Consider the following 19,084-nt stretch of genomic DNA (forward strand, 5'->3'; position numbering starts at 1 on the left):
TGATGGTCTGCTACACTTAATCCAAACTTTATTCTTCCCTCCCCAATGCTAATGAGTGTTTTTTCAGTCATTGGTAATACATTCACCTCTAATAAGGTTTGAGGTAGCTATACACAGCCATCACCACTATTGAAACCTCTGCAGAGCTAACTTTAGTTTCTTAGGCAGACTGGAGGCCCAGTGCTTCTAAGGCAATAAACTTCAAACAATGATATACCCATGTACCTCCTACAGCTGAAGACACTTTTAAAAATGATGTCATTAAAGTTGTGATTGTTGTGTTTTGAAAATCGCACTTTCACAATTTCAATATAAAAAGGATTCCTCGTTCAGTGCTAGTTGTAGGGTAACCCCTTGGCTGGAGGTGCACTCTCATTTCAACTGATTCAAACTGTAAGTGTGTGTAGCATTGCAGAGTATTGTAAATACTGTGAAAGAGCTGTTGGTCCTGGTCTCAGCTTTCTGAAGTCTGGTCCTGCTTAGTTGGTGTGTGAGAGATAGTTGGTGCTAACCCCTGCTCATTTTCTTTCTAATGAACTTATTTCAAGTGTCTGCTATTAGTCTAGTGTGCTTTCAGACATATCAGTGCGGGCAGACGTTGCTGTGAGCCTCTTGTTTCCGTTCATTTAGTTTCTTTTTATGCTGCAGAAAGATCACATTTTTCCAAATATCATGAAAGAAAAACACATGGTGCTTTTTTTTCTTATTGTTGTGTTGTGCGCAACAGCGTAGACACACGCACTCACATGCAGTCACTCCTCTGTGGCTTTCCACTGCACATTCAACTGTGTATTCTTCCCTATGACTCCACGGTTTCCTCTCCTTGTGCATTCAGCCAGAACACCTCCCACAGCCTTCTGCTGCCTCTGTGGAAAGAAGCTTGCGTAACATTACTAACTGGGTCGGCTCCTCTGTCCAGCCGAGCCAAGAGTTGTACAGAGCTTTTCCACCAAACAGCGCTGACTAACCCATGTTACTGAATTTACTCTGCACTGATGTCACTGTCTGGCTTCTACAGCTGTCTCGTCTATCAGTGTCTGTCATGCTCACAACATGTGTTTAACAATTTGCGGAGCATGTTCTCAGGCTTAATAGGTCTAAGTCATACACTGCTCATTTACCATCTGTTCACGGTTGCTTGTTATGTCTCTGTATGTTACCAGGTGGTATTTGAGGTGGCTTTTAACAGTGCCAGAGGTGGATACGTGGCCATTGATGACATCTCCTTTTCCCCTGAATTCTGCCACACTGACACAGGTTAGAGGAGGCATTTATGTCTTATGGCGGTAAAGGCTGACCACAGACACGGACTGTATTATATCACCATCCGGGTTTAATTTGGCTGGCTGTTACATATAATGGACTCAGTCTGAAATCTGACTTGTGGCCACTAGAGGCTGCACTGTTAATTGCACCTCACAAAGTGTTGGACTTATGGAAGAGTACTAACTATTTTGTTATTAGTATTACAGTTAGGAGTTTAGGCTCTGAGATTCTCAACAGCTCCCCCCAACAAGCCCTCTGGGTGGTACTTCAAACAGGGAGTTGAAGGCAAACCAAAGGCTAGCACATATCACTCATATCAAGAAACCTGGGTAAAATGTACGATGAGTAAGGAAAGGAAATGAATCAGAACTGAGTTAAACTATTGAGTTACATTCAGAAGACAAGAGAAAACAAGGAAGAGTCTGAAAACAGGAAAAAGAGGAAAATGAAGAATGAAGAAGAGAGCTAAAGGAAGTGAAGAATAGGGTTAAAAATATGACAGCCAGGGAGAGAGGAACAGAGGGACAAAAGGTGAGAGATTTAAAGGAAGAAGGGAGGAGAGAGCAAGAGAAAGAGACAAACAGATAATGGCTAGAGTCACACACCCAACATACATAGCATCAGTGTTAACTGTTAACTTTAGGTTAAGTGTAGGGGTTCAGTAAGGGGGACTTAATGACATTGGGACTAGAAGGTAAAGTTTGTCTGACAGTCCTTGGTTATAAACAGGAACCTGAGTATCCTAATTTAACCTGAAAGTGGCACCAAAGTAAAAGCCACAAACTCAACTAAATGGTTATTGTGAATCCTCTTGTTAATTTTATTAAAGTTTTCTCACGAGTGGAGGCTTAAAAAGTCCCATACTCATCAAAGCAAGCTAGCTAGAACAGCAAGTAAGTGATATTTTAAAGTATAAAGAGTGTGACTAGTTCACTCTCAGAACTAATTAGACTTTGGCACACCGCTGCATGGCTTCCTCTCAACATTAAAATCGGTGTACGTGTTTGTGCCTTTTTCCATGATGTTATATCTGTGGAAGGTGTAACCTTAACCCCCACTTCCTGTTTTACTTGGATGATGCACACTATTCATATCACTGACCTCTGTTAAACAGGCAGGTTCATATTGGAGATGCTGTGTTTTGTGTTCCAGAGCCGACCTTTGACCCCTCGATAGCCAACTGTGACTTTGAGAATGGGCTGTGTCTGTACTATCAGGAGAGAGCAGAGAGTAAGGTGTGGAACAGAGTTTCAGTCAAGCCTAATGCCTACAGGATAGGAGACCATACCACAGGAGCAGGTGAGTCACACTGCACCGCAGACTCCAGCACTGACTGCTGCTCCGTAACAACACTGAGATGGATCATTTAGATATGTGGTGTGTAAAACAAATGCCTTCTGTGTTTTTCTGTATATGAGCACAAGCATTATCGTGATCTAGAGTCAACATCTTTCTTTATGACTTCATATCTGTTCTAAAAATAGCAATCCTAGTAAACTTGATGTCATTTATTAATGTACAGAGTAGTGATGTATATGGATCTCATATATCTCGACCAATGAACTGTGTTTTTGAAGTGGTAGGAAAGAAATGCAAAGGTATTTGCCATTGTTTAGCACTTTTACATTGCAGAAATTTCACCAACTGTAACCAGGGCCTCCTCTAACCTGAATTTGATAAACATTGTGAGGCTGTGGCTGAGGTTCCTCCTTGCACTTGTGTTGTATTTCACACGTGGGAACATTTTAGATACACACCACTAAAAAGTTAAAAGGATGAGTGTGTCATTTTCATGGGCTGCTTGGAGAGTGACGTGACCAGTGGTGGGACTTACAGTCATGGAAGGTCCATTTTGTGGTTTCGTTGAATCCAGGCCCTGCTGGCATCACAAGCTGGCCAGAGGCCCAAAACAACATCCAGCACAACAAACCGCTTCAGGGTTTTTCAGTTTACTTCATTGTGTGCATTGTGATCCTTTTTTTCTAGAATCTTGTTCCATCTTTTAAAATACTTTCCCTGCATTGTTTATGTGTACAGTATTAGTATAATCTCCTGGCCAGCATCCTAATTCAGTCCTGGGAGCTCATCCCTGAACTGGGGGGAGAACAGAGGAAACCTGTGATAATTACATTACATTATATTTTGCTAAAGTTATGCAAGTGAGAAATGACTACATTCTAATAAATAAGTATCATGGGAAATTTGGGAAAATGGACACATTTCATCATTCAGAGTTAAAAAATGTGCGGATCATTTCCTTCTAAAATAAAGCTGTGGTGCAACTCGTTATGCAAGGAAAGTACAGTGACCTGGCTTTCATTATCTCCCACATCTGCCACAGTTGATAGGTGGGTTTTAACAGCATACTGCATATTATATATCATCACAGTGTCGTACTGGAATAGGAATTTTGTGAAATTGTTCCACTGTTAGTATCTGTGGTCCTTGCAACTCTACACCCATGCGAGAAAATCAGTGTTCTCATTTGCTGCCTCATGATGCAGAGGGCATTTTACTTTACCATTACCATTGTAGTTAAACACGTATTTGAACTAACTTTACTGCTGCTCTGTCCTTAATGATGTTCTTTGTCTTATTTTCTTAGGTTGTTTCCTCCTGGCAAACACTCGTTTCACTTCGAGGCCTGGTTATATGGGTCGGCTTCATGGTCCCTTTTTACCAGGGAACCACAAATACTGCCTGAGGTTCTACTACCTGCTTCATGGATTTAGGAAAGTAGACAATGCTCTGGTTCTGTACATTTATGACGAGAATAATGTGGCCCAGGAGAAGGTATGGACACTGGCTGACACTTCCAGGGCTGTATGGACCGAGGTGGAGATCACCTACATGAAGCCCATGCTGTCCAAGGTATGAAACAATAGATGGGTGATGCATGTGGAGGTTGTTTTTTTTTATGTTTTTGAATGACCTGAATGGAAGAATTGACTGGGATGCTAACAGGACGAATGTTTCAGTAGCAGTCTTTTTCTCTGTTTCCCAGTTTGTGTTTGCCAGCATATGCAAGAACTTCTGGGAATGTGGCCTGGTGGCCATTGATGACATCACTGTGACCCTGGGGGACTGTCAAATCACAGCAGGTGAAAGACTCACTAAGACATTCACTTTGAAGTTCCAAAAACTTTATATTGTTTTCTTAGATCAGGTCAATACAACACAAGAAAACCTTCTGCCAGAATGGGAAGAACATAAGTATCACAGATTTAATGATAACTTGCAGCCTTCTTGGGCTTATATGGGAGACTAACACTATTAAAGACAGAGAGGTGTTGTGCTTTGGCCCCAGTCTTAACGGGCTGCTATAAGTTCTGCGTTTTAAGAGGGGACCATGTGGAGGTTTATGTTTGCTGTGCTTGAAGCTCCGAAGCTGTAAATCTTTTTTCACTACAAAAAGGCTGAAATTTACAGGAATGGTAAGGGTTTTAAAGGCTCCAGTGTGTGTATTGGGTGTTTATGTCCCACTTAAAGCAATGAAAGACATCACTCAAAGCAAGTCTGGAAATGCATTTTCTGTTTTTTAGTGGACAGCATGTTCTTATTCAGCCATAATGGTACTTGAATATTTAACCTCTTAACCTTGTACGGAGCAACGAAGTCAACAATTCTGTGATAGGAATGTTCAGAATTGGCTCCTCAGTATTCTTAAAACAAACAAACAAACAAACAAACAAACAAACAAAAACGTAGTATTTGATTTGAAAAACACAGAAGTGTAGATATGACATGTATTTGCCATCAAAGGCTGAGGTAAAGGTGAACTGACCTCAGTCACAAATACAGACCAGATGGACAGATGTGCACGTCACTGCATTTGTACTCTGATCTCTATTATCTATATAATGACTTATAGATTAATATCCTCATATTGTTCTGAAAGTTAAAAAAATGTTTCACTTTGTGTGTAAGCTGAGATCAGACAATTGGCTCCTAAAATAGATTTTTCTTCAACTGGTTAAAGGAACTGGTAGGGCCCAAAGCTTAGATGGCTGCGCCTATACTCATAGAATGTGGAGTTACGGTATGTAACCAACATTCACCCTTCATTTAAAAGAGCCACATACCAATGGTGTGACTTCATCACTCTCTCAGTAAGTCACAAACTTTTGTTTATAGGGCTGGCCAGCCTAAAAGAGTGATCACAGCATCAGCGGCAGAGATATCCTAACCTTTATTTCTTATATGGGCCAAAGTTTCCCATAATGCAACTCCTCAATGTGTGTCCTTTCATCAACAGTGTTTTCGTCAGAATTGACAAAGCTCCTCAAGAACCACAGTAGACATTATGTTGTTGTCACAACACTGTTTTTACAGCATGAATAGAGCTAACCATGAATCTATGAATCTGAACTCAATGTATAAAATCAGCGTCTCTCTTTAACTTCATTTTGAACTTGATCTTCATATACAGCACATGTATATATATACACACACACACACACACACACACACACACACACACACAGTGCTTAACAAATTTATTAGACCACCACCGAAAGTATGGTTTATGCCACAACTGCCTAATTAACAGCATTGGTAAATACACCAATATGTAGAAACTCTTTAACCGAAATGATATTTTAATGCTAAAATATAATTATTATTGTTATCCATGAATTTTCAAATGTACTGATTTACTAAAAAAAATGAAAAAATAGTAAAGCACATTATTATTTCTTGATTAATATGTCAAATTATAGTTATTTACTTGCATTCCTGAACAGAAAATTTTGGTTTAGTGGTTGATTAATTTCTGACTTCTCAGAGAAGCCCAGTGAACCGGCTCAAATTTGGGTATAAAAAGGTGAATTCAGTTTGAATTGCTCATTCCTGTTCAAAATGGTAAAATGTCGAGAGCTCACTGAAAATGAACGAGTCCACATTAAAGCACTTCATGATGCTGGATGGTCTCTGACACAAATAGGGAAAGACATAAAGTGTTCTCACAGTGTGGTCAATATGCTTTGGAGTCAATTGCCGAGACCGGTACTTACAAAAGGCGCCAAGGAAGAGGCAGGAAACCAAAGTTAACTGAAGCAGATGTCAGACACCTCAAGATTTTAAGTACTAGAGACAGAAGACTACTGCTGATCTTCAGGCAGAGATGAATGCTTCTAGATCAGAGTCTGAGAAAGTCTCCAGAATGACCATAAGCAGACGACTGACGGAACAAGGCTTAAAGGGAAGAATAGCTGCTAAGAAGCCATTATTGAGGCCTGCAAACATCCATCGTTTTGATGGCAGATGCATTGCACCCACAGTGAAACACGGTGGAGATTCCATTATGGTATGGGGTTCTGTTTGTGGAAATGGCGTCAGCAAATTAGTGAAAATCGATGGTATCATGAACAAGACCGTCTACCACAACATCTTAGTGCATCATGGAATATTTTTTTTTTAATTTATTTTTTACACACACACACACACACACACACACACACACACACACACACACACATACATATAGACAGTTTATGAAGGTGATTGTGGCCAAGTAAATGTTTTAGAATCAATATCATTATGTTATTGTTTTTTCACTGAGCTGTGCGCGCTGTGCCTCCTCTGTTTTCTTAGTAAATGGAGCCTTGAGTGTCCTTGCTCATCTTATACACTGACTGTGTGTGTTTGCTCCACAGGCTCCCTCCCAGGTCAGTGCAACTTTGAAAGTGGAATCTGTGGCTACATCCAGGATAAGACAGAAGACAAAGCCGACTGGATGCGAGTCCGAGGACACACCCCCACCTCCTATACAGGACCCAGAGGAGACCACACCACTGGGGTGGGTGAGTCGTTGCTTTATTCATTCATTCCGGCATGACGGCTGGATGGAACCCCGTGCGCGATGTGAAACAAGAAGGATTAATACATCATCCCACTGTTTAAGATTTTAATCTCAGACCAGCAGACTCTGACAAACATGTAGTCATATAACTCTGCTGAAGACGTCTGAATGTTGGAGCTGCTGGATGTTTATATGCACTCTGTTCTCATTGTTCTCATTTACACAGTAATCTGTTCTTCTTTGTGTGTTGTCCTCTTACAGCTGCAATAACAAGTCTTGGCTGGGATCGAAAAAGTTCCACAATGTAAAGTGTGTTATTCATGGTTCTGTCCGCTCTGTGCTTCTCCAGGGTACTTCATGTACATCGAGGCGTCCCTCATGCGTCCTGGTCACAAAGCTCGGCTGTTGACCTCTGACCTGCGGGGCTCCTCTTCCCCTCAGTGTTTGATCTTCTATTACCACATGTATGGATCAGGCACCGGGATACTGAGCGTGCTTCTGCGTCACAGCAGCAGAGAGCAGGACACGCTGCTGTGGAGACGGCGCGGTGAGCAGAGCGTCAGCTGGATGAGGGCAATGGTGGACTACCACTGTGATGTCCGGCACCAGGTACGTAGATGACACGAGTCACAGACTGTCTCCTAACTTAACAGTAGTGAGAAACACCATGAAATAGCAAACAACAGCTAGTAGCTTTGCTTGTATGTACTCATAATTGAGTTAATCTGGCTTACACAGACTGTGGTACAACAAGCTGTAACTTATTTGTTCTAAGAGTACAAAACCTCCTCGTGCATTATGGTCACATTTCTTGCAAAATATTTTTTATAGCCCTTCTATTTGTATGTTCAAATAATTAAGTATCTGTTATGAGTCTTTGAGTGTCATGAAGAACACTATGTCAGTATAATATAATAATATTATTATTATTATGGCTGATCAAAAGGTCCATTTCCAGTTCCAGGACCACAGCTGGGCCATAGGGTCTCTTGAAAACTTAAAGCTTTTTTATGATATATGATATCACGGCTTATCGTCAAATTTACCTCTGCAATGATATGCAGCATGAATCCATATTTTGTTAGATGTGCCTGTGCATTAGATTCTCTGTCCCCTACAACTGGTCTGTGTCTCGTGATGACAACTTGACATGAACCAAGACAACATAACCTGGCATGAACATGGTATAGCAGGCCTAATTATCAGACTTAAAGAAACTATTGTCATATGTGGTTGGTTTTGACACTGGCTGTCATAATTGTCAGCTGCAGTTGTAATATTGTTCTTCACACCAACTTCAGTGGCATGGTGGCATGTCAGTCTCATGAACACCACTTCACATGGAGTGTTAAACTCTCAGAGTTAAGAAAACAGTCTCACCACAAGGTCTATTCAGGAGCTGCTCTGGGCCTTTTCAAGCCATACTCAGCCCACACTAACAGAGACATACTGGTTATTACTTTGGGTCAGATGTGATTGGTTGTTGTAGTCTCAGGTGAATTAAATGGCTATGCTACACATTACAGCCTGTCTGAAGAAACTCACCAAACATAAACAGTTTCTTATTATCTGTTCTGTAATTTTTCACTTAGTTGCCTGACCACCAACTTTATTTAGCATTCTGAGTCATGTGTCAGAATTGAAATAGAATTTTTAGTCTAAATAAATCAGGTCCATAATGTCACTCTGGTCTGTGGCTAGTGGACATCACAATGTCAGCTTCACATAGTCTTTGGTTAATGTAGTCACATAGTTTCTGTTTCTGGCAGATTATATTTGAAGCCATCCGAGGCCCATCACTACGAAGTGATATCGCTATTGATGACATCCATTTTAAAAGGGGACCGTGTGAAGGTTGGTATAATACATAGTCCGTGTCACTCTGAACAGCTGTTGTCGTGTCTCACTGTCACCTCTCTGTCAGACGTATGCAAATGTATTTTTTTCTGTTCAGACCAAAATTTGAGTTCTTTTTCCTGTGAAACTAGACTTTGAAATGATTAAGATATTTGTACAATAACAGTGTTGTTTTTGTCTTCCTTCAGATCCTGGAGACGTCACTCCATACTCGGGCTTCTCAGAGTATTTCAATGAGATTGAGAACTGAGGTTGGCGAGGAGTCTTTCTCCATAAATGCTTGGTAGTTTTTCAGTGTGGGTGGCTTTCACAAGTATGAATGTGGACAATCGACCATGACAATTTACACAGTTGTAGAGCAACGGTTATGCTGCAGTCAGGACCTCCACCACACTGCACTGCTGTCTCTCTTCTCTTCCCAGTCCAGCAATTTCAATTGTTGTGCTTTAATCCTCAATGTTTCTGTGATCACAGTGCAAGATAATGGAAGTGTGTGATATTATCCAATTACATGTCACAACAGTCGCACCTCATTCTCATGACACCCAATCACACAACTACAATTAAGTCCTCTTGACACTATGCACAAAAAGTTGTACAAATATTTGCCAAATATGCCTGAAGGTGGAGGAAAATAGGTATTTCAGTTACAAAGCAGTACTGCTCTGTCATTTTCATTCACAGCACACACAGACCATAGAAAGATTGACTCCTGGAGGAAACACAGCATTGAGGATTGCCTGACATCACCCAAGGCCGAACACATCTAGATCAAAATTTTTCCTCTAAGGCCTGATAATCATTTAGATCTTTACATTAAAATAGTAGTGCTGGGGGACACAAAGGAGCCTACATGACAAGTTTGGGAGCTCACATTCTTCAAAAATCAGATATGTTTTAGTACAAGTGTGGTCTCGCTCTATTGACATACCAACAGTTAAGTCAAGTTTCTTACTAAGTTCTCGACAGAAAAACTACTCTCAGGAGCACTAAACGCTGATGTTTCAAAGGCAGAGACGGTGACACCATTAGGTCAGGCAAGATGGGACTCGCTCAAGATACAAATTCTGACAGTTTGTACAGTATTTTTTGACGACTATTTAGCTTTTCATTAGCCGTTGTCGCACATTTATCTGCATTCATATGCAGATATTTGTGTGTGGATCCTCTTGAGGGCCCATGAGAACAAACAAAACAAACACATACTAAATGGCTCCATAGAAAACCGAGTAGCACTCCCAGTGACTAGAAAATAGACTTGACATGTAAAATAGCTGGGGCTCAGAAGGAAGTCACAGACTCCAGAAAACGAGTGTATCTGGGAGGTCTGTTGCCAGTGTGACATTTAAGAGTGTGTGACTGTGCACTGCACTAAAAGGCAGAAAATATGTACAGTAAGCTTTATGCATCAGCCATTTAGCCTCCTAAGGGAGGCCTGTATGCCAGATGTCCTGTACCAAAGGAAGAAAAATGGAAACGTTTTAACGTGAACCATATGGAGGAAGTGTTGAATTTGCATGAACAGCAAACAGCAGCAATAGCAAATGAAACACAGCACAGGGGAGGAGATCATAGAACAGGGAGGACACCTCATACTAAAAGATCACATACACTCATAAAGGGGAGGAAACTAGAAACAGGTTTGGTTGTAATTGCCTGTCTCTTGCCTCCCCCATTTAAGAAAAAAGAAATAATGGCTCATTGATTTGTCTTTAAAGATCCTCCCCACACATGTATTAAGTTATACATAAAAAAAATGTGTCTGATGAGATTTTTGAAGAAAACAAAAATACAATCACCACATTAAAATCCTTAAAAATGGCACCTACTCCTTCCCCATTTCACAAGTTTAAGTGCTAGACACAGAATGTCTCCTACTCCACTGTAAAGTCCATTCTCACTGTATGCGCACTGGAGGCCTCAGGTTTCCCCGTCACACTTTGGGACTGTCTGTGACGTTCATAGGGCTGCGTCTTAAACCCAGATTTTCAGTCAGCACAGAGAATTTGTGCACTTTCTGCAGATGAATGTGAAAACAGTCTTCTAGTGTCAAGCTCTGCACATACATCATTCTGCACAGTGAACTCAATCATTCTGTAGGAACGAGAGGAAATACATTTCTAATAGGAGGGGGATTTTTTTCAAAAGCAATGAAGCTCTATGGCACAAACATATCAGGCTTTAATACACACAACACTTGTTAGGAGGATACGTTCATTTTTTGTTTGGATATATTTTGCCAACCTCATCCTACACATGATTTCCAGTCAGGAATTTATGAATTGCATGTTTGATAGTTGATTCCAGCCCAAGGAGGGAGAAGTAAAACTGACTCAAAAGTCAGATAATCAACCTTTCAGCTCAGGGAGCTCAATTGGACTTTAAGAGAACTGGAAAACTGTATGGAAGAAAATAAGGGGTGAAACAAATATTTACACACTGTGGTGCATAGTGGCACGGGGCCTTGACTGCTGCCGTGTAGAGAGGAAGCAAAGTACACAAAGTACACATCCACACAACATTAGCATGAAAGCATTAAGAATCTGCAGTACACTTTGCTTTTGCCGACAAACCTACCATCCCTGTGAGCCTGGAGCTGCCAGTAAGGATCAGACATTCATTTTTAGAACATTAATCTTTTTAACAATGCTTCCTTTATTTGGACTTCCATTACTGCACTGTGTGCTCATTCGCTCTGTTCTGTATATATTTGTTTATAGTATCAGTTGTTTGAATTTCGATGTGGTTTGAGGTCCAGGAGATGGGGATGCTTAGCTATGGACAGGTTTCAACTTTGAATGCCAATACATAAAACTCTGCTGATATTTCTTACATATCTCATCTCAGAAGGCTGCGCTGGTTATTTTTTCATCAGATTTCACTCAGTAATAATTCCACCTCCCCTGGTCTCAGCACTTAGATACTGATCACTTTTTTTTTTTTTTTTGTAATGAATCCTGTGTCATCAGTGCATCTGCATCTTTTCAAAGCATGGATTCAGTAAGGTGCTGGAAACCTTCCCTAGAGGTTTGATCCATGCTAACTCAGTAGCATCAAATGGTTCTGCTTCAAACCTCTGCAAACACCTGACTGCTCAGCTGTGCATGTACTGCAGATGTCCTGTACACCACTGTCGAGCTGTTATTGTACCGTGGTCTTCACTCAGAGGTAACATCTCTGCTGCCCTCTAGACTCTAATTCTTGTTTATCTCACTCTTCTGTTACCTCTAGACACTGTAGTGCATGGACCTGTCATAACTGTTCTGAGATGCTGGAGCCACCATGTCAGGCACGAATAAACATACATCACACTATTGGTCCTTAAAGAATCATTTGATTTTTTACAACTTTCTACAACTCACATGGTACTCACCAAAGTAACTGCCAAGATCTGGGAACACAGTGGCGTTGTTAGAAATACAGACGTTTTTTCACGATTCAAAGTAATGGTGTCAGTATGCTGCAAGTGAAGTGCCTGTCATCTTGAGGAATTGCACAGCTTTGCAGTCACTGATTGGCCTCTCAATAGGTCACAACAAATGATTTCATGTGTGCAGATATTTGTGACTCTAGCCCATCTTTTTATCTCAGAGAATAGAACCCCTTCAGAAGTGTCTCATGTCTCCATAGTGTACATCAGCTTCAGGAAAGCCTGAAACTCCTGCTCTTGATTTGGATGAGATGAGTAGTTTTCATCAGGGTACCCATCACATCACATCCTGACGCAGAGTGCTTTCTGTTGCTGATATTTTGATAGTGACAGCTAGCATTCACAAAACAGAACAGCTTCTTAATGCAGTCAGCAAGCCAAATATCATGTCAGTTTTGAAATAACTCACGGGCCATACAGATTAAGGTGTTGGGCTCCATGTGGCTGCAGGCCAGAGTTTAGACACCAAGATTTAGTTGTCTGCGTTCCATGGTAACAAGTTTTGACAGATACAGAAGGCTGAATGACTTTCCTTCAAGATGTCTGGGCTCAGGCATTCACAACGACTCAAAGTTAAACTGCTGCTCCTTCACATTAAACAGTTGAGGTCTCTCAAGCATCTGATCAGGACGACCCTGGACACCTCCCTGTGGGGGTATTCTGACACGACCAGCGGGGAGCAGATTTGGACCACAAGACTGTAAATTCTCATATAAAAGCTAGTGTTCAAATAATGAATGAGTCTTCAGTAATAGCCAGTACGATCAAATAAAGGCCAGATGAAAAAAACAGCCTGCAGGAGGCTGCAAGACTTGAAAATTCTCGAGGAAATGTTGAAAGTGACCTGACTCTGCTGTTACACTGATGGAATCTGACAGTTTCTTATCTTTCCCATGAGGAACTGGAGCACATGGTTGGGAAGAAGGACACCAGGCTTCCTGTCTAAGCCAATGGATGGACGGAACTCTGGGAGCTTATTTAAAATCTGTATCTTTATGATCATCTGCTATGAAAATAAGACCCAAGTTGTAATAAACTATAAAAAACAGTCACTGACCTCTTGACCCTGTCTGCCTGATTGCTTCTTTATATTTCAGTAACATGATCCTCAGGAGATGCTGCATGTTGACATTAAGCATGATGGACCGGAGAATAGTGATGTTGGTTAATCAGTCTGTCCATCAACAACTGCTATCCATTCACCATGATATATGGATATGTATGGTCCTAATGAGCATGGTGTTACACAAATGATGTAAGAGAAAGTATCTTATGGTTTATTATTATTGTACATTCAATAGTGATCCTAAACTTTGACAGCTGGAGCTAATGATTATCAGTTTTTACACATTTCTTTCCCAACCAAACCTCATTGCTTGTGTGTGCTTTGCTACATTTGGATGAAATTTATCTTCCAAGTAGCATCTTATGGACCACACACACCTAATGTAACACATCATGAGTGTTACTGCAATTAGACAAGCTCATGTTTTGAAGCATTTTATCTTCTTCATCTTCCATTCTTTTTTTTATCCATTCTATGGGCTTCATGTAGGACATAGTGTCAGATAGTATGTAAAGAATTAAGGAGAATTAAGATCAACAGGGTTAGGGTTAGGGTTAGGTAAAAGGGTTAGGGTTAGGGTTAGCCACAGGCAGTTCTGTACTGTTTGATGTGTCATACATCTGTGACTCATACTGCACCACAAAAACCAGTATTTACAAAAGGAATATCACCAAATATTTCTACATTTTTAAGATACTATGAATTTTGCAAAAAGTTGACACTGTGCACAAGCTTCCAATCTGCCATGTTGGTATGTAGCATGTATATCACTCACACATCTGTTATGTCTATTCTATTCACTGAACACATTTTGACATGTGTCAGCCTGGAAAGCACAGGTCTAAATAATTAAATGAATAGTTGCAGTATTGTTAGCTTTAATTTATCTACTGTTAAACCTGACTCAATGATGTGTGAATTCAAGCCTGCAGGAAGCTTTCTATCAGCGTCACCAGAACCAGGATCACCAGAGAGGCTACTAAATAACATTTGTCTGTGGCAAAAATGTCTTTTTCACAACATGTACAGTGTTTAATTAAGAGCCACACATACATTTTCAAGGATCAAGCATCAAGAAAGAATATTATAGTTTGTGTTTTAATTGCATGCGAAGCCATAACTACCCAGGAAAGTTCTGGTCCTTGAACCAGTCGACACAGAGGTCTGTGTGCTACCATCTCTATTCTATCGGGTCACTGATTCTGCCCACATCTGAGGGTGGAGTGGAGCTGAATCCCCTCTCCTGTCTGTAAGGTGAGAGCACCCTCTACTGGTTGGAATATTCCTCTGATCTGAGAGAACAGAATCACTTTCACTCACAGCCTCTGTTCTGTATGGTGTTATAGTGGTATGGTCATTAAGTTTCTCTTATTTTTGTCCTATTCAGAATGTAAGGTTGAAAAGCGCATTGCTACAGAGGCGAATCACAGCTGGATCACCAACCAGAGGAAAGCAGGCAACTGGCCCAGGGCTCCAGACCAACAGCTCCTTATTTGTTGTGTGACAACTGGTATGTGCTGATTTCACAGAAAACGTATTTGAGAATATGCATCACTAAACTGACTTAATAAAAACCTTAACATGGGCCCTGGCTGGAAGGTCCCTGTGTCAAAATCTAGTTTTTAGTCCTTCATTTTTCTCAGTGAAGGATCATGAGGACCGTAAATTGTTATGTATCCAAATGGCCATCATTGTCTGGCCTTTCAGAAAGTTTCTATTAACACTGGGAATAGGCTATTCATCATGCCTGCACTGAGTGGTGCTTTGGGCTAATCCTAGAATAGGTACCTGGGGGGGCTGGAAGGCAGCAGCTGGTCCACATCTTTCCTGTGGGGGTACTCGTTGGAGAAGGAATGGGTTCCTGGAGAACCAGGGGAAAGGGCCCCCCTCAATCCACTGGAACACCCAGATCCATCTCTTCAGCCTTGCTTGGGAAGGCCAGAGTACTCCAACCCCAACTTCCTCATCACCCTCAAAACCATCTCTTCCATCTAACTGGAAACATTGGTGTATTACTACTACCCCACCCAATCCACACAATTAAACCTCTCCCACCTGAACAACCTGCTCCACTGGGTGTGATCCTCAGGGCTACATCTGTCTGAAGTGGTTTGTTAATGAAACAAGAGTTCTCTCCACCATTCCCCCCTCTGTGTCTATGTCCCAGTTTCAATATCATTAGGATGGTTGATTTCACTGAGACAAGGGAATCATTCCTATCATGTATGTTTTATATGAGTCCTTAAAAAAAAAAAAAGTCATTTCAGTGATTTAGAAGACAGAGAGGAGGAGAAATGGACTTCAGTGGCCACACTTTCACAAGTCTTCCCCCCCAATTTTGCCCCTCAAAAAACTTTAGGCCAACTTCAAAACATCTGCACATCATCTTGGTTAGAACTGCATCAGCAGCAAAAACTAGAGGAAAGCAGACCCAGTCCATACTTAACAAAGTCCAACAGAGCAAATCAAATACTTTACACTGGATTGGTTTATACGCGGCATGTTTCATGGCATCTTCTTAATCAAAACCTCCCACTCCTCATCACTCTAGGTCCCAATGCTGCTTTAAGGTCTCCATTACACCACTGAACGAGACAGTGATAGATGGAATTTAGGCCAAGTGGAAGATTACCATGGTCATCAATTTGCGAGACAATATCAGTGAACAGTAGTGGTCTGGATCCTGGACGTCTGTCGAGACCTACACAACAGTCACCAAATTTTCAGAGAAGCAGAGTTACTGAACTTAAATGTTTTCTTCACTTATATGTCACTTAAGATGCCAACAAGTTTTTCCAATATCGAATTTCTTAAGGGTGGAGAATGTTCTGAGACTGAAACATTAGAAAAATCGCCATCAGGCAACAATTAAAAATCCAAACAGGACTTTGTCTTGTGACTTCAACCTACAAAGGACCTGAGCTTTGATAGACTGTGGGAAGCAAATGAAATGCCTTGATGAATAAGTCCTCCAGGCTCAGCACAACAGAAGGAGACACTGAAACTCAGGACCAGTTGAAGTGCCAGTGAGCAGGTTGGGGTCAGTGTATGCTGCTGTAGACCCTGGCCTACAGTTTCAGCGATCTTGGGATTCTGGAACTTAAAGCACCAGGTTTCCATCAGCTCAAGGTTAACAGACTCACAGTCTTCACTGAGGCCACTTTGTGGAATATGGCCCCAGCAGTTATTTATTGTGGGTGAAACTTCTGGTCCAGATTCACATTCCAATTGTACAAGTAGTAGGGGTCCATGTGGTCTTCATCTGAATGCACTTAATACAGACTGGCTCCCACTATAGTTCATAATTTAATGACAATGATGGGCAGATTTTCTCTTTTTGGAGGCTGGTCCCAATAAACACAACAGAGCATCCCAAAGCTTCAAGCTGTGACACAGCGAGGAAGCTGAAGACTTCATGGAGGCTTCAAACTGGAGTCATTATGGACAAATACTAGCTTGTAAAGTAGGCTTGATGCAAACCCTGGCTTACACTGTATGACAGAGAGCAAGTTACTCAGCAAAAGATACACAGTTCTTCAATCTGGAAATGTATTTATTCTGCTACTGGAGTTATAAAGCAGAATGTAGAGCACGGCAAGCATTCACAAGAGAACCTACACTGAAGGGCAATTACATTTCTGTCCCTCCCACTCCCAGTCAGGATTTTTATTCTTATTTCCAGTACTGAACTTAATTTAGCACCTAACCAAGTTAAAAGGCAAGCAAGCCAATAAAGTTCCTCATCAACCGGGAAAACAAAATTTTTAAAAGTCAAAACAGTACGCAATATGAACATGGCTATGTTTTCCACAAACCAAAATGTTTTTCTTTTAATCTATTTAAAGATTATACAAATACTTTCATATATATGAAAGCGAAAAGACGTAACACTGATGTTTAGGGCTGACAACTTCACTACTAACAAAGATCTATCAACACTAAAAGTTCTTCTGAATCTTTGTGCGATGCCTCATAGGTCTTTTATCTTTAGTGTAGCCGAGCGCTGAGACGTAACAAGACCACAGCATCACACGTCACTTGCGTTAAGCACAGTAATTCATATTCAAAAGAAAAACTTTGAAAATCTGGTTGGCCAAATGAACGCTTCACAACACTAACAACATCACAGTCCACCTGAATGCAACTACACAGATGAATGAAGGCATTTACATTGATCACTGCTTTTCCTCCTGACTCACAACACAGGGAGGTCTGGCTCCGTTTTTCATCCTGTGATCTCCACCGACCCCCACGACTTAGAATCAAACAAAACACAGTTTGGAGGGGAGCAGGAGCAGCAGCAGCAGCAGCAGCAGCAGCAGCAGCAGAAGCTTAAGAGGCCACTGTCATTAGCACTTCTATTACTTCTATGTACACTTCCAGGGCTGTCCCAGTTATTAATACAACCCCTTGGATCACTGACAACATCAGACAACAAAGAAGAGGTTATAGGAAGGCCGAACGTAGATGGAAAAAAATCTAAAATTGAAGTTCATCACCTGAAGGAGCTACGGTTTAAACTGAACCAGATTATTTAAGATAGACGAGCTGCCTACTTTTCTGGCTTGTTTAAATAGTAATAAACACAGCCCGGGGCTCCTGTTTATCACCATTAACCAGTTTGTACATCCATCAATGTCCTATCGTTTTATGTTAAGATCAATGGTCTGAGGGACAACTATCAACTGTTCAACCTTCCACACTGTTCAGCCACCCTTCTTTAATGTCTGAACTGGCTCTTATCTCCCTGCAGATCCTTATCAACACTGCAGCTCATATGCATCCCTCCTTCATTTCCTGTGATAGAGTTTCTACAATAGTCCTAAAATCCTTCTTTCTTGTCTTAGGTGTCATCTGGGTCTGCCCCTGACTGTTTTGAAGTTGCCAGTGTTCAGCCACGTATTTAAAATCTCTCTCTAGACCCTAGTTAGAGAACAACAGACCAAGCTACCCTTTTATCAGACCACCCTCTGAGGTCAGCTGAGGGTTGGTCAAGGTCTTTGACAAATTTCAATCTGGCGCTCATCACATGCACAGTACTCAGAGTAACAAATGATATTCTTACGCATGCACACAAAGTTGAATACTCCATTGTTATCCCACTAGAGTGCTGCCTTTGACAGCATTGATCAAGCCATCTTACTCCATAGGCTGGATAACTGTTAGCATTCCTGGGACAGCTTCAAAAAGGTTTCATTCCCATTTGACTGATACTATTTTAATGTCTGGATCAACAGTCACGTGTTCTCCTCAGCTCCCCTGCTGTGTGGGGTCCCTCAGGGTCAGTCCTTGGACCGATCCTTTTTTAATTGTACATGTTTCCTCTGGGTTGTTTAATTAGCTGTTTTCAGGAGGTGTCACTGTACGCTGATGATACACAGATCTATTTCTCTGCTCCACCCAGCAGCCTGAATCAACTGTCACTCCATCCATGATTGCTTAGCTGCCACCAAAGAATGGATGTCTCTTAACTTCCTCCACCTAAACCCTGACAAAAAAGAAATTCTTTAAATTGGTCCTGATAACTTTTCCTCTGCAGTTGATCAGTTTATTGGTCCATTTCACTTTAATATCAAATCTGCTGCCAAGATCTTGGTATCACCTTCGATCAACGTTTGACCAACGTGTTCTGAAGCTGTACCCGTTCTTGTTTCCCTCCACTGGT

General features: G+C 41.2%; 1 protein-coding gene across 2 annotated transcripts in view; it reads left to right on the forward strand.

Moving 5' to 3' along the window:
- Nucleotides 1–13,286, forward strand: part of mamdc2a (MAM domain containing 2a) — a 34,368-nt gene extending 21,082 nt beyond the window's left edge. Inside the window, exons 7-15 of one of the 2 annotated variants that reach the window (XM_076731890.1) lie at nt 1,164–1,257; nt 2,419–2,565; nt 3,872–4,137; nt 4,271–4,367; nt 6,921–7,067; nt 7,416–7,675; nt 8,836–8,920; nt 9,112–9,174; nt 13,252–13,286. In XM_076731890.1, the coding sequence (XP_076588005.1) occupies nt 1,164–1,257; nt 2,419–2,565; nt 3,872–4,137; nt 4,271–4,367; nt 6,921–7,067; nt 7,416–7,675; nt 8,836–8,920; nt 9,112–9,173 (1,158 nt within the window). In that variant the 3' untranslated portion in view covers nt 9,174; nt 13,252–13,286. Of the gene's footprint in view, nt 1–1,163; nt 1,258–2,418; nt 2,566–3,871; nt 4,138–4,270; nt 4,368–6,920; nt 7,068–7,415; nt 7,676–8,835; nt 8,921–9,111; nt 11,765–13,251 lie in introns of those variants that run through there. The other variant, XM_076731889.1, reaches the window with a different exon arrangement.
- The last annotated feature ends 5,798 nt before the right edge of the window (nt 13,287–19,084 follow it).

This window comes from Chaetodon auriga, chromosome 5, assembly GCF_051107435.1.
Source record: "Chaetodon auriga isolate fChaAug3 chromosome 5, fChaAug3.hap1, whole genome shotgun sequence".
In the NCBI taxonomy this organism is placed as follows: domain Eukaryota; kingdom Metazoa; phylum Chordata; class Actinopteri; order Chaetodontiformes; family Chaetodontidae; genus Chaetodon; species Chaetodon auriga.